General features: G+C 30.1%; 2 protein-coding genes across 2 annotated transcripts in view; both read left to right on the top strand.

Annotated features, from left to right (window-relative positions):
- The window catches only part of LOC142331984 (uncharacterized), a 42,918-nt gene extending 35,015 nt beyond the window's left edge, over nt 1–7,903 (top strand). Inside the window, exons 9-10 of the mRNA XM_075378035.1 lie at nt 5,072–5,282; nt 7,768–7,903. Of these exons, the coding sequence (XP_075234150.1) occupies nt 5,072–5,282; nt 7,768–7,785 (229 nt within the window). The 3' untranslated portion in view covers nt 7,786–7,903. The remainder of the gene's footprint in view (nt 1–5,071; nt 5,283–7,767) is intronic.
- The window catches only part of LOC142331985 (uncharacterized), a 76,944-nt gene continuing 69,167 nt past the window's right edge, over nt 7,844–15,620 (top strand). Inside the window, exons 1-3 of the mRNA XM_075378036.1 lie at nt 7,844–7,975; nt 10,334–10,543; nt 14,578–14,700. Of these exons, the coding sequence (XP_075234151.1) occupies nt 10,414–10,543; nt 14,578–14,700 (253 nt within the window). The 5' untranslated portion in view covers nt 7,844–7,975; nt 10,334–10,413. The remainder of the gene's footprint in view (nt 7,976–10,333; nt 10,544–14,577; nt 14,701–15,620) is intronic.

The following is a 15,620-nucleotide window of genomic DNA, read 5'->3' on the forward strand; positions in this document are numbered from 1 at the left end:
TTCATGTGCTTTTGTTTAAATTATTCATATGGACTTTAAACGTTTATTTTTTATATCTTAAATTTTGATTTTATATTATATCTTACATTGATGAGATTTATGTAATGTATTGTATTTTTATGTTCTGACCAGAATTAAGATTTATTTATTTAATTTAATCTTTATTACCATTATATTACATAAATGAACTTTGTAAATGTAGTTTATAAAAATCTTTTTCTTTTTTTTATACCTATAAAACTTTATTTTACGATATTAAATTTAATCGTATTATCAGTTAAATAAATAATTTAAAAATTTATTTCCATCTTAGTTTGAATGAATAAAATACACTTAAACTTGTTTCATTTCACATCATCTGCCTGACTTTCAAGAGTTGTCGTTCTTAAAACATTGCTGCATTTTTAATTTTTTACCATTATTTGCTATTTTTTTTCTTGCCCACAATCAATAAAGCTCCACTAGATATCTGAAAACACTTGAAATATTGGACTAATCTGTCATAATATTTTATACTTGTGTGTGGATTTTTCCAGGTTGTATGATTTAGTGTCCACAACTAATCATGAGTGTTATGTCAAGATAATTGTTTCTGTACTTGACTACACATCTGATACTTTAGCCAAGTAAAATTTATTATTATTATTATTAATTTTATATTTTATTCCCTTATGCATAAATTTATCTCTTTCTTTGTTTTATTTGTATTTATTTCTTGGTTCTTATTAACTTTTATGGGATTATTATTTAGTTAATAATAGACAAAATTATTAAACTCAGAGATATAAGTGTTATTCTGTTCATAATTAAGATTGGAAGATGTTATCTGCAGAGCCTAAGGCTCTCTTCCTAAAAAGATAAATTACTGATATAACTAACACAAATAACATAACAGGGTTATGTTATTTCACATGGTAACAGCACACATGTTAATACCATGGCTGACTGTTTCTTACTTACTTTAAATGTCATGATGGATCTGTAACTTGGCTTGGTTGATTAACCATTTAGTTATAAGTTACAAAAATTGTCTAAGGTCTGACTGAGATTTGAATTCATAATCTTTGGATTACTACTTCTGCACTGTACTGACTGTATGTATTGTTACAGAATCTACAAGGCATATTCATAAAGTAAGGACCGTTTGGTCATTAAAAAAATTAACTCATGAGAAGAGGTTTTTACTTAGAGTTTTAGTTTACAATATATCTACTTCACTTTTCCTCATAATCGCCATTCAGTTCTAAGCACTTTTCTTAACGCTGTACCAGTTTCTTTAATCCCCTGCATAAAAGTTTGCCGCCTGGGAATTGAACCAGTTGACAACGGCAGTCTTGAGTTCCTTGTAGTCTTCAAATCGTTGTCCACCAAGCCACTTCTTCGAATAAAAGAAGAGGAAGTAGTCGCTAGGTGTAAGGTTGGGACTATATGGTGGGTGGTAGGGTGGTCAAAAGGTTCCGAACAAAAATGTTGAATCTTCTTGGTTTAGGCAGAGGTGTGAGGACATGGGTTGTTGTGAAAGAGGATTATGCTGAATGACAGTTTCCCACACTGTCATTTTTTGTTCACACATCTCAGTTTGGTGAGCGTTTTTCTGTACACATCAGCTGTAATTGTTGATTGATGTTTCATGAAATAAATGAAAATGATGCCCTTTTTGCCCCAAAAAACAGTAGCTAACATTTTTTGACTCAAGTATGAAGGTTGCTTAAACTTTTTCAGTTTTGGGGAACTTGAATTGTGCCATTACATTGACTGTTTTGGTTTGCTTGGCATTTTTTCGGCCACCACCCCATTCGGTCACCCTAAAGCATAAGACCGAATGTCTGTGCCACAAACAGCTACTGAGCATTGAAACAGTTTTGTAACCAGTGTTCTAACTAGTTCCTAGAGCTAACCTAAAAGCGTAAGCAGAATAAGCGTGGTATCACACACCACTCGCTTTTGTGTCCCACTGCCCACTTGTCATATATCAGTAAAATGGATAGGCACACTTTGCCAACTACTAAATCATGTATGACTATCAATAATTAAATTTATCTCGTCAAAGACAGCAGTTCGCTGCCATCCCCAGGCCGCTGAATGCTAGCAAGTACCTGTCCATCATTAAAGCGCTTGGAGCCTTAATCTGGCTGGTAACCAGTCATATCTCTCGGTTAGCTTCCTACAACAGCGCAGTAGGAGTCTTTTTCCCTTAAGTAAACTACTGATGTCGGTTGAACAAAGCAACCGCATCAAGGAACTCCCACATGGTCCGACAATGCAGCTTTTGCCACATCGACTCACCACTTGTGAGTGGCCAGTCTTCCCCTTCACCTCTAAGTTCCAAGGTGGCCTGAGTTCTGACCCTCCCAAGAGCTGGGCACTCGAACATCATGTGTTCATTCGACTGGACTCCCTGCAGACGCACAGCTTATCAGCTTCCAGGCGGAATCGAAACAAATATTGGTTTAAATTTACATGGTTGAAAAGCATTCGGGCTCCCACTGCCCTTAAAAACGAAAGAGAGTCATACCATCCCCCCAAATCCTGTATAAACTTATACAAGGATCTTCCCTTAGTCGTATCGTGCCATTCTTGCTGCCATGCTTCCATCATGAGGCTGTAAAGCCTCCTCTGCAGGCAGGAGATGGGCAGCTGTTCAACTGCACTGACTTGTTTCGATTCTGCGTCGGTGTAGGACATCCACATCTTGTCGCCTGTAACAATCTGGGAAAACAAATCATCTCCATCGATATTGTCGATAGCGGTCCAAAAACGCTCCCCCACCGCACATTCTTTGCTCTTTGTGTTGGTTGGTGAGCATTTTTGGTATCTACCTTGTACACGATCTGTGATATCCAAGCTTTTCTGTGACAACATGTAGATAGAGGTGCGTCCAACATGTGGAAAGTCATCAGCCAGAACACTAATCATCAATTGCCAATCATATCACAGTTTTCGGTTCACTTGTTCAATGATTTCATTGGTCTGAATACTGGACCTGCCACTCCGCTCTTTGTCATGCAAATTTGTGCGACCATTTTTAAAGTCTCGACACTATTGTCTAAACTTTCCTTCACTCATTTCTGTAAGGCCATACTCTAGGCACAACTCCCGATGAATTTCAGCAGCTGAAGACCCTTTTTGTACACAAAAATCGAATCGCAGCGTGCACTTCATAACTGGAGGGAGAAATTATTGTCGCAGACATTGCGATCTGCATTAATCGGCAGGCAAACGACTACTGAATCAAAATAACATTTGCAGTGGCTTCGTAAATAGCCATATATAGTCCTGCATGTGTGAAATTGTGTTCAGACCTGCTAGTATTTAAATATAAGCTGATGACCCTTACTTTATGACTATGTTTTAACTCGTTAACATAGTGATTCACTCTCTGTCATGTTTTCTTTTGAGTAGGAAATGATAACTTATCACTGTTTTATGTTGTGATAACTAGAGATCATTTCTATATTTTGATAGCTTAATTTTTAATCATTTTATAAAATTTTGTGATAGTTTTATTTATTATTTTTTACAAATTAATCCTTTAATTGTCGGCTTTCTTTTTATCTGTTTATCTCCAGGACCAGCTTTTTTAAATCCTTATTTAAGGTATTGAAAACCATAATGATTTTGGTAAGCTTAATTTTTTAATTATGATTAGCTTTAATTTGTTCCAAGCAAAATTAAGAAAGTACTTAAAATTACAATATGTGTTACAAGTAATTTGTTTACCCTTAGTCAGAGCTGTTTGATTTACTTTCCTCATCAGCTTTATTTTGTAGGTGACTGTTAAATATTGCATTAATTTTTTCATCACGAGCACAGCTACTTCTCTCACCAAAAAAAAGGTCCATTTCTTTATCTTCAATAATATGTGATCATTAGACAATGCCGTATTTGCTTCTACACGCACTGAAGGTTTAGTGAATAGCTGATATGAACTTGCTTGATTCATATATTTAAAAAATAATATTACTTTAATCGTAGTTATAAAATCTAGTTGGTTATACTTCTAGGCAGGTATTCGTGCTGCCATTAAATGTAAGAGATAATTGGGTTTGGCAAAATATGATCAAGTTAACCTGGGTTTGGCAGTTAATAGATTAATGCTAGCAATTTATAGGGAGACTGCACCAATACCATTTAATTAGTATGGTGATTTATGGTAGATAATTTATTAACATGGTTTAGGCCTAGACTTTTATCTTATTTTACACTTTTCAATTTTCAAGATGTTACTTTGAAGGATGTGAAATTATGGCACCATAAGTTGTAAGAAATAGATTTTACCCTCTTATAAAGGATACATTTTACTTCAACTTTTGTTAATTTATACACTGTATATGTTTTCATTTTTTTTTTTTTTTTTGAGAAATTATGCTTGTATGAATGGTGGTGATATGAGCTCAAATATAATAAAAAAAATTAAAAATTTAACTATTAAAAATTTAAAGAAGTTTTTTAAGAATGAATTAAAAAAAAATCTTTAATTTGTGTAATTTTTATTGGTTGAATATGTGTAATTCAAAATACACAATCCAGTTTTCTCATTTTTAATTACTTTTACACTATTTGTGTCAGTCTTCTTATGAATGACGTGAATAAACCATCTAAAATACAAGAGGAAGAGGTGAGAATTATTTTCTGTAATGACACTCAATTTGTAGCCAGTTTGTATGGTGAACAATCTGAATATAAGTAAGCCTGGCATGGTATGTTTGATATTTTTAGAAGTTTTTATATCCTGTCAAAAGTAACTTGTTTTCCATTTATAACCATAAGATATTGGCACCTAATTCATCTTACTACATAACACTTTTATTGAAATTTGAAAAATTGGTCGTGAATTATTTTTTTACGGGTTTTCATGTACAATTTTTTTAAAACCAAGTCAAACAATTCTAATAGTTACAGAATTAGTAATTTTGTTGATTACTGATTTCTGGATGCATAGATTAGAATTGTATTTAAAAATTTCATTCTTTTAATTGCATATTTAATCTAGTATTCTACTCATTTTATTATACATAAGAAATAATAATTACTGAAAAATAATTATTTATTTTCTATTTTTTGGTTACAGAAAGATTATCAGTAAAGAACTTTCATCACAGAATTTATCATGCCGTTTATATTGTACTAAATTATTACATGTCATATTGAGAACTCCACTACATAATAATGCTGATATAATAGATTGGGTGGTCGAACGTTTAGTAGGTCGACCGTATGATGAAGATAGAGCTGTTGTCAATGCTGCAATACTCGCTTTTGATGAAGCTTGTGACTGTAAGGTAACCACAACTGTCTTATTTAAGTGGTGAAATTGTCTTAACAAAAGTAAAAATAATTTAAATGAACTTGATTATTGCATAATTTCAAATAAAATTATTTTATATTAATTTTTAAATTAAAAAAATTTGATGCTGAGTAATCTATTGATTCAGTTTGGATGAATCCAGCTACTTACCCTTCGGTTTTGAGACCTGATTTGGATTTTCCATAAAAAATTTGTGGGTCGTCTTTTGGGAAATTTTAATTGAAACATAGGGTAGCCCTCCAAAGGGGGTCAAAGTTTGAAATAACATATTTAACACTGAAAATATGTGTAAGAATAGTACATGCCCATATATGTTTGTAAAGCGGCTCGAGTTCTGTTGAATCATGCGACTTGATAAAGATAGAGCTGATTGAGAAAGAGAGGAAGTGAAAGGGTGAGGGTGAGAGAGAAGTAAAGTAAGAGATAAAAATAGGTCCGTCTGAATTGATAGATTACTCAATCGCCCATCCACTGGAATAAATTAGTTTAAAAAAATGTCTTATTGCGTAATAAAAAATGGCCTTTATATGTTACTATTGTGGCTCACGTTGTATCAGCAATCTCTTTTTGTGCAGTATTTATTTTTCTTTCACATTCCTATATTAAACTCTTTCATTACACCAGATAAAATTTTACTATTCTCTACTGGTGATATTTTCCTGGTCATCAGGTGATTTTTTTTTTGTTTTAATTTTATTACTTAGTTCATGGGACAGAAGTTAGATGTAGCGTACAATATTAAAATCAACTGTCATGTTACCAGGACTGGTTTTACCAACCCTGAGATTATTATATGGGTAATTATTCCTTACGATCATGTTTCTCTTCTTACAGTATACTGTAACATTTTAAATCATGAAATACACAGCTTATTTTAAATGTGGTATTTCCAGTCACTCTGGAAACTAGATAAAACTTTTGTATATGAGTTGTAAAAAATTCTCAAAAATTATTATTTTTTTTTTTTGTTGATGTTGAAAATTTTTTAAAACTAGTAATTTTTTAATTACAAACTGAACCAAATTTTTTGAAGTAATAAGCTTACATCATATTACTTTCAATCACTGTTATAGCCGTATTCAGTGAATGAGATTTGATTGATTTATCATCTATAAGTATACTCTGCACATGGACTAGTCATCTCGCTTTTAGTGTAGATTATAATAAGATAAAAGTTTATTTCAAGAAAGACATAAAAAATAAGTGTTTATCATAGAAATACCTCCTTTGATAAAAAAATTTAGATAAAATAAATGTTTAATGATGGTTATTCAATAATTAAACATACAAATAACTGTACAGCAAAAATGGTTTATTAAATAAATACAATTTTTTGTCTAGAGCTTCCAACCCACTTTGCCAATAGTTTTCAGCATCAGTTGTTCTGTATGAGTTTGAATGTTGTCTTGAAGAAGAAGCACACCTTTCCTCTACCATCCTGGGCATTTCCTCTTCATTGCAGGCTCGACTTTGTTCTCAATCATGGCTGAGTAGTATAAGCTGTTGATAGTGTGTTGCTCCTCCAATTAATCAAAGAAAAATCGGATCATAAGCACTCCAAAAGATGGTTAACATGACCTTACCAGCTGATGGTTGCGTTTTGAATTTCTTTTGGACAGGTGATTCAGGGTGTTTTCACTGCATGCTTTGACGCTTGGACTCCGGCTCAAAATGATGTATCCAAGTTTCATCATAGGTTAAAATCCTGTTCAAAATTGTGTCACCTTTATTATTGAAACAATTTTTGATTTCAGTGCAAAAGTGAAATCTCTCAGCTTTGTGATGAATAGTAAGCTCTCTGGGAACTTACCTTGCACAATTCTTATTACATTTTTCAACAATTTGTTTAACTGTAAGTCGTTAGTCTTCTTGGATAAGTGAATCAATACGAGAATCTAACACCAAAGTCAACACTCTTTCTGGCCACCCAGAACTGTGCTTGTCAGCCATGCTTTTGCGGCCATTTTAAAATTGTTCCACCTATGCGTAAAAAGTCACACAGTTCATGCAACTACTGCTGTATTGTTTGTTCATCTGAGGGAATATTTCTGATGGTTGTACACTTTCTGAAAGTAAAAATTGGATCACAGAACGCTGTTCTTAAAAAGTAGACAGGCCATCATAACTAAGACTTTAGAGGTTATGTTTATGTAAATATTAATCGACCAGCTGACTAACACTTCCCAAGATTGCCAACCATCATTTAAAAAAGTTTCAATTGCCTGCATTAAGCTTTACCTTTACTAAAAATATTTGTTTATTGAATGACCCTTATACATATATAAGAATTTTTTATATTTTAATTATTTAAAAATATCAAACCATCTGCCCCTTTTGTTATTCAATAAATGATATTTCCTTATTGCTGATTACAAAAATAAGTTTATCTTATCTAATATCTTATATCATCTATCTTTTGGGTTATTTATTTTTTTTTTTGTTGCAATATTTTATTTCAGATATGTATGTCTTATTGAAAGCCAGTTATGCGATTCATTGACACTTCATCAATGTGGTGAAGATGGACGGTATTGTGCTAGAATAAGTGGTGCCAAACATTCACCAAGTGATGTTTTTCTACCACCACACTTGTACGGACAGTTGACCCAACATGAAGCTGGGTTTAACACATTAAAACAAGATGAAAATATACAAAAATTAATTAAAGTTAGTTTTAATTTATTATTTATTATTATTTTTTTTATATCTAGATAATTAAGATAAATACTCAGTCAGAGAAATTTAATACAGCTGAAAAATATGATGATAAAAGATTGATTGCCTTAGAAGTTATATCTTAACGAAAAATGTGATTAAAATAAATGTACTTGATAACTATTAAATCTTGTTCTTTTTGCACATTATTATTGCGCTTTGCTATTCATTCAAAGAAAATATAAAAATTACAAAAAAAATAAGCATAGAAGGTAGTGTTTCCAATAGTGCAATTTTAATGTTTTGTAGCATTAATAACTTTTTGTTTAAAGATAATATAGAAATTTTTAGTTTAATGTAAGTAAAAACAGAGCTTTATCATTTAAGTCTGTCTATAAATTTTCCTAATGGTTGTTTCAGTATCACAATAAAATCAACCTAATCAAAAGTCAGATAGACAAGAATGAGTTCAGTACTGTATTCCATGATTTTGTGAATGACTGAACTTGTTTTTAAGAGTTGGTTGAGATTTCCAGCTGTTTTAAGGGGAAATTCAGTCGTTTCTCCACTATTAATTAAAATTATAAAACTATGCATTACTATAATGATGGTATTGTTTAATGAAAAAAAACATGTTTCTACCTTTACTGAAAAATAAAACCAACAATATTGTTTTCTAAATGGTTGCCATATATTAAATAAATTGAATATATATATTTTAAATCAGCCTTTGAATATTAAATAAATAAATATTAATATTAAATAGTAAATATTATTAGAGCCATTTGAAAATTGAATATGTAAGATTGAGATTATACAATTCTGTTACTAAAATAGTAATTTTTTTATATATAAGGGATAGTTAAAAACTAAAGGAAAATTTTTATTTCTCTTTTTATTATATTTCTCACAACACTGATTGTTCTGGTAAATCATAACTTCATACAGTTTATATATTGAAAGTATTGTTTCATTTTTAGCAGTTTGTGGTTTTATTTATAAATGGATTTAAAAGGAGTGGTACTATGTCTGATTGCACCAAAGAAGAGATATGAGCAGTGATACATTTTCAAAATTCAGTGAGGGTGAAACCATCAGATTATTCAGAGACTGCAACTGCAATATGGAGAAAATTGTTTGAATGGAAGCAACATATGTGAATCAATTTGTCACTTTTATAAAGGTAGGATTTTTGATGAACAAAAAGATACGTCTTCTCTTCACATCAAAATAATTACAAGTTGCAAAGAAAAATGGTTCACAATAATCAACAAATTAAAGTTGGTGAAATTGTGAGTTGAGTGTAAGCCATATCTCAGTATTTACAAATATCCTTGGTTCTTTAAACTTTCAAAAAGGTTGTGCTTATTGTATTTCATGTTAACTGAAGACATTTTAAAGAGAATTATTTGAAAATTGAAATAGATATTCACAATTATTATTACCAGTACTTAATTGTTTTAAATTTTTTTTTTTATTATGACTAAAAGATAGCATTAAAGTACTTAAATTCTTTTTTTTTATACTTTTCATTATTTTCACCGCATCTTAATAAGTTAGTTAAATCCGGTTTTTCAGTCGCATTTGTATGTGAGTGATGTAGGTACCATTCTGTTTTTCTACCGCTACACTGGTTTTGTGCATGTATTTCTATTTTCATTGACTAATGAAGGGCCAGCAAGTTAGGGATTTTTTTGCTGCATACAACTAGGGACTAATAAATTATAGTGCTGCTTGTTTCTGGATTTTCTGTAGATTTTTTATTATAATCTTTTGATTGTCCTTTTGATCTCAATATTTATAATCTGTTAATATTTGATTTAGAACTTCAAATATATAAAAAAAATGACTTCCTAATTTTTAATTCAATTTTCTGTTACAGTGTGTTCTTAAAAGTAACCAAAAATCTATTATAATTTAAACCTTTGTACTTTCCCAGCGAATGTTGCCAGAATTGTAACCATTAAATTCTGTTTTTTATTCATTTTTTCTGTTACTGGTGAGCTTTCTATTTGTTTTCATTTTCATTACGTTGCTCAAATATTGATGAAAATTGTTCTATTTAAGATCGTTTTTCTTTATTAATTAAAGAACTGCGAATATACAAATCAGTAAAAACCATATTTTTACCAAGAAGAGGGCAAAACTTTATTTTTACAGAAATATGGCCACTGCCCATTTGATTCTAAGTAATTGATAATGTACAGTTTTACAATATTGATTTTCAGATAAAAATTTAAAAAAATAATAATACAAAACAAATAATTCCTTACTTTACAGCATTCACTTAACATTGTGAAGAAAAAATATTTTTTCATTTATTAATCTTTTTTTTTTAATTTTGTTATAAATAAATTTTATTGTTTTTAGGTGTTGAAAATATTAGTTCTGCTGAATCAGAAACAGATACTGGTACTGATACTGGAGGGTGCGGCGTTATCAGTGTACCGATGGAAGTACCAATCAAACGGCGACATAATCGCAATAGTTGTCTTTTATGTTCTGGTGGTAATCGTAATAATCAAAGAGTAAGTAGATGGAGAAAAGTATCTGCGAGCTCTTCGCATCGTACTAGAACAGGTAAAATACTGTTAAATTTTTCAACATTTATTCAGTTTTTCCAATTCTTCTTTTACCTGCATTATCCATTTCATCTTCAGCCTTTTCATTATAACTAATGAAAAAGCTTTCTTTGGTAACCTTAATTATATTGTTCTAACATGTATTTGAAGCATTGCAGTTTTAATCATCTTCTCTGTAACAACATCTGACTTTAATCCTGTTTTTCTATTATATTCCTTACAGCTCTCTTTGTTATACTAAAATGATCTTGAAGTTCACAGTTACTGTAATTTCCATTCTACTCTTACTCTTTCTTTACTCCATCTTTTTCTTGTTGCATATGTATGTATCAAAACAAAAAGGATTTTACAATTTTCAGGTTGTCTTTAGGCTATGTTAGATTTCTTATGTTTTGAAAATCACTTGTAGCCTAAATTCTTGTATTCGTCTTCTTTTGTGTTCTTATTTTCTGAGAATGGTAGTCCTCAAATATTTGAATGCTGAATCTTTCTTATCTACCTGGTACTGTTTTATATTAATCTGTAGTTTTCAAATTTATCTCTTCCATTCGTAGCAGAACCAATTTCTTTCCATATTTGCTTAAGTTAGAAATGTATAAAAATAAGAAAATAAAATCCCCACCATTAGCAGTATGTGTTTGTTATTCTAGGCTAGAATTACTGTTTTTCAGGATTTATTCACATAGATTGCTTCTTTGTTTTTTTTTTTTAAGAGTTATAAAATCTAATAAAGTAAAATAAAATTTTTTAAACACCCTAACCAGAATTTGTTTTCATTCAAAGCTCTGTCCCTTTAAAAATTTTAAATATGCTTTTCATGTAAAGTTGTTTCAAATAATTTATTTTTTTCTTTATTAATTAAAGAACTGCGAATATACAAATCAGTAAAAACCATATTTTTACCAAGAAGAGGGCAAAACTTTATTTTTCATGGTTCCAAAAAACTTCCTTTTGTATCATTAAAAACTATACAATACAATTTACAATTTCTTAATTGCTAATATTTTTTCAAATTATTATAGATGGAGGTTACACCAGTTTTATTTTTGGTGCAGATTGTTATGTCTTGAACAAATAAACAATTTTTTTTCACAAATACAATCAAACTTCTGGGTAGTAAATTATTTAGCGTGTAAAGAAAATATATGTTATGTAGAAACTTCATTTTATAAAAATAGTTAAAATGGAAGAATAAAAATAAATGTCATACTTATTTCAGTTTTTTTTTTTTAATTTTTCATGGCTATAATAACTTTTTCCATATTTTTCCGGTGTTAAAAGCAAAAGGCCAACATATATAATTTAGTGCCTTTGTTATGAATGAAAGCGCACTAAAAGAGGGGAAAAAAATCACTGTTTATATGTATAATACAAATTTACCAATTACCTTCAGCAAGTGCATTGTATTCATTTTTCATCCTCCCAAAATTTTTTGTATTTTCAACAAACATTCCCAATTTATTTATTTTAAAAAACTATTCACTTCGGCTATTTCTGTAGCTTAATTTTCTTTATTGATAGAACCAGATGTTTATCATTAGCCGCAATTAATCATTTCAATATAGTTTCATCAATGTCTTCATGTACATATTCACACAGGATTTGATGCACTTTCTGTTAGAATTTGCATTACCAGTCTTTTTAAAGTTACTTCTTTTTTTTTCTTTTTGTTTTATAGAATTGTGTTGAGAAACTTTGTGAGTATTTCGGAATGAGAGTTCTAATCTTCTCTCTTTCTTTTTTGATTTCTATTATGATTTGCAATCATTCATTTAAACTTGGACACTTCCACTTAGAATTTCCGCTAGAAAAAGCGTAATAAAAAATGCAATTCAGCAATCGCTATATTAATGGAGATTATATCACTAAAAATTAAATAAATAAACAGACATCATTACACTAAAATGATAATATTGATGTTTTCTAAAAGGATTGCAGTATTCTAGAAGTAGAATTTTAATGGAACTGTATGATTAATTAACATGTACAGTATGGAAACCTGTGTACAGAAGATTGTTGTTCATCAATGCAGCATGTTTGCTATGACAATTTAATCTTTATGTTTAAGTTGAACTGACCAAATTAGTAATTATGAATAGTTCATTATGTTAATGAATTTGTAATTAAGCGTGATAGCAGTATAACTAAAAATTAGTTACAATAATGAAAGTTATAACACTTACTGCTTTAATATTTTGTTTTTTATATGAGCGCTTTCATAGTGATCACTACTTCATCGGATTCAAAATTGTTCATCTAGATTCTTCTAGGAATTTAGATCGACTTAGAAGATGAAACATACTTCTCTATTTTAATTTTTAACATAAAAATTTTTTATTTGAATCTGATGAATTCGTGATCTCTATGAAAGTGCTCATACAAAAAACAAAATATTAAAGTAGTAAGTATTACAATTTTTATTATTAATAATAATAATAATAATAATAGTTTACGTTATTGTAGCTTATTATGACTTCCTTTCATTAATGAAATAACATAAGTTGTAAAATGTATTTCCATTAGTTATTAACTTTTTAACGCCTTTTTAAATCTTGTATGTAAAACAAAAATTTGTGAATAGAAGAAGTACATTGTTGTAAGAATGGGTGTCTGAGTTAAAATAGTTTTCTGAAATCATTGTATGAAGAAATCCATCGAGTAGAACTTTGTTATAATTTATTGATTGCAAATACTATAAAATGAATTTTTTTATGAAGGAACACTTCTTTATTTGTTCCTTTTTTTAAAATAAGACATGGAGAACTTTTCGGTCAGAGTTAGGATCGTGCAAGTATTGCTTGGTTATTCTTGTATGTCTGGGTAAACAGATGCAAGTAATCATTTAGATCAGTTTATCAAATAAGAAAATATTTTCTTATAAAAACTGAATGAAATACTGCGATAAGTGGTTTTCACAGGCCTCTTTTGAAGCTAATTTTATTCTGTTAGGAATAAAACAGAACAAACAATATCAGGACTATTTAGTGGTGTATCAAAACTTCCTTCCCTGCCAAGCTCTCTTAATTTTCCAAAAATGTGTATGGACTGGCATTGTTGTGATGGAAAATGATATCTTAAATATCAATCGATTGAGGTTAGAATCGATAGTTAACCTGTGGCAGCAGCTCATAATGAACTCCTTTCTGATCCCAACACACACACACACACACACACACACACACACACACACACACACACACACACACACACACACACACACACACACACACACACACAAAACATTATTTTTCTTGGCCTCAATCCTGGCTTTGCTGCCATTTGCAGAGCATCACCTTGCTTCAACCACGATCTTTCCATACATTTTAACTGTGAGTGATCCATTTTTCATTGTCTGTAATCAGCCTTTTTAAAAATGCTTCAATTTTTTTTCACTTTAGTAATGAATTGCAGATGGAAATTCAGTTCATTAAATTTTTCATTGTTAAATCATGTGGCATCAAACATCAAGATTTTTTTCGTATCCAGCCTTCTACAAGTAATTTAAAACTGTTTTGTGGCTGATGTTAAATTTATTACTGATATCCTAACTAATTACTAATTGTCCAGTCTTGCTCAGTTTTATTGCTATTTTCAGTCATCTTCTGACCACTGTGAAGTACAGGATTGACATCAAAATAAACAGATTGAAAACACTTGAACCAGCTTTGTACTGTATGTACTGATTGTATATCATGACCATACATATTTCAATTATTTTCAGTAGCCTGAGTCACATTCTTCACTATTTGTAATAAAATTTCAGAATGTATCAAATTTCTTGTTTAACTTTACTCATTTTCAAAACGCAATAAGTTTTAAATAATTAAATAATGTAACCATAACTTTCTAAAAATACTCAGTGGTATGTCACCTTTCAAAACACAATTGTTGATAGATTTGATTAATATGTTATGCAATTCTAAAGGCAAATACTGGTAGAATACAAAGAAACTTTTTTTCCACTGATCTCAATGTATATATATATATTAATAGCTTTTTAACTTGTTATGTCTTTCTTTTATTAATATTTAGAGACCGAAAGCAGTTATGGAGATGCACCTGGTGAAGGTGAAAGCCCAATAATGTTGCCTTGGCAGACAAAAGGTGGTTTAGAAGGTGTAAACAGTATTGATAGTTCTAGCACTGACGTTACTAGTAAGTATTTTATTTATTATTTTTTAATTATAATTAATTAATATAATTAGTAATTCTCTTAGGAATCATGTGAAACCTTTGTTGTTAACAGGTGATAGCTATCTCTTTGTAAGCCTTTAAGAAGGCAAAAATAGCCATCCAGTTTATGCTACCATAATATATGGATATCTGTATGATTCCTGAATGAAAGGGCACATCAGCCTTTTTCATAAATGTTTTCAGAACACTTACTGATTGATAGTTGAGATAGACTTCATACTGAAACATTCAGGCTTTGAGAAAATTATTTTACTTGCATACAAGAGGTGGCTGAAATGTAATGCACAGTTACTTATAACTCACAAGAGATAGTCAAATGAAACAAATATGGCATAAAAGTAGATTTTATTTGCTGCAAAAGCTTATATTTATTTTTTCATAAACAGTTGTTATTTTTACAGCTATTTATTTTTCCTAATTGTGTACCAGTGTTCTCATTCTACCAATTAATAATGTTGGCAGTGTTTCCTAAATCCACAACTCACTGCATCCTTCAGTTATTTATCATCGTGGTGAAATGTAAACCCTTAATAACCCTTTTTAATTTTGGAAAGAAGAAAAAGTCACAGAACACTAAATCTGGTAAGTATATAGTTACTTAACTGTAATTTTAGGAAAATAAAGCAATTCTTAAATTTTCTTGCATTATAATACTGATTTTATTTTCCTTGGTTGATCTGCCTCTAAAAGGTTGAATCTGTTACATTTTTAATCTGTTTGTAAAGAGAAAACGTAAGTAATAAGAGTATTATTTCATTGGAGCATAAACAAGACTGGCCTTAAAATTTCATTATGACATTTTTCATTGAAATTTACCCACAGCATAAAATAATTCCATTTCCCTGATTAAAAAAATTAGAATAAATTTTGTGCTAAACGAA

This window comes from Lycorma delicatula, chromosome 11 (assembly GCF_047948215.1).
Source record: "Lycorma delicatula isolate Av1 chromosome 11, ASM4794821v1, whole genome shotgun sequence".
Lineage (NCBI taxonomy): Eukaryota > Metazoa > Arthropoda > Insecta > Hemiptera > Fulgoridae > Lycorma > Lycorma delicatula.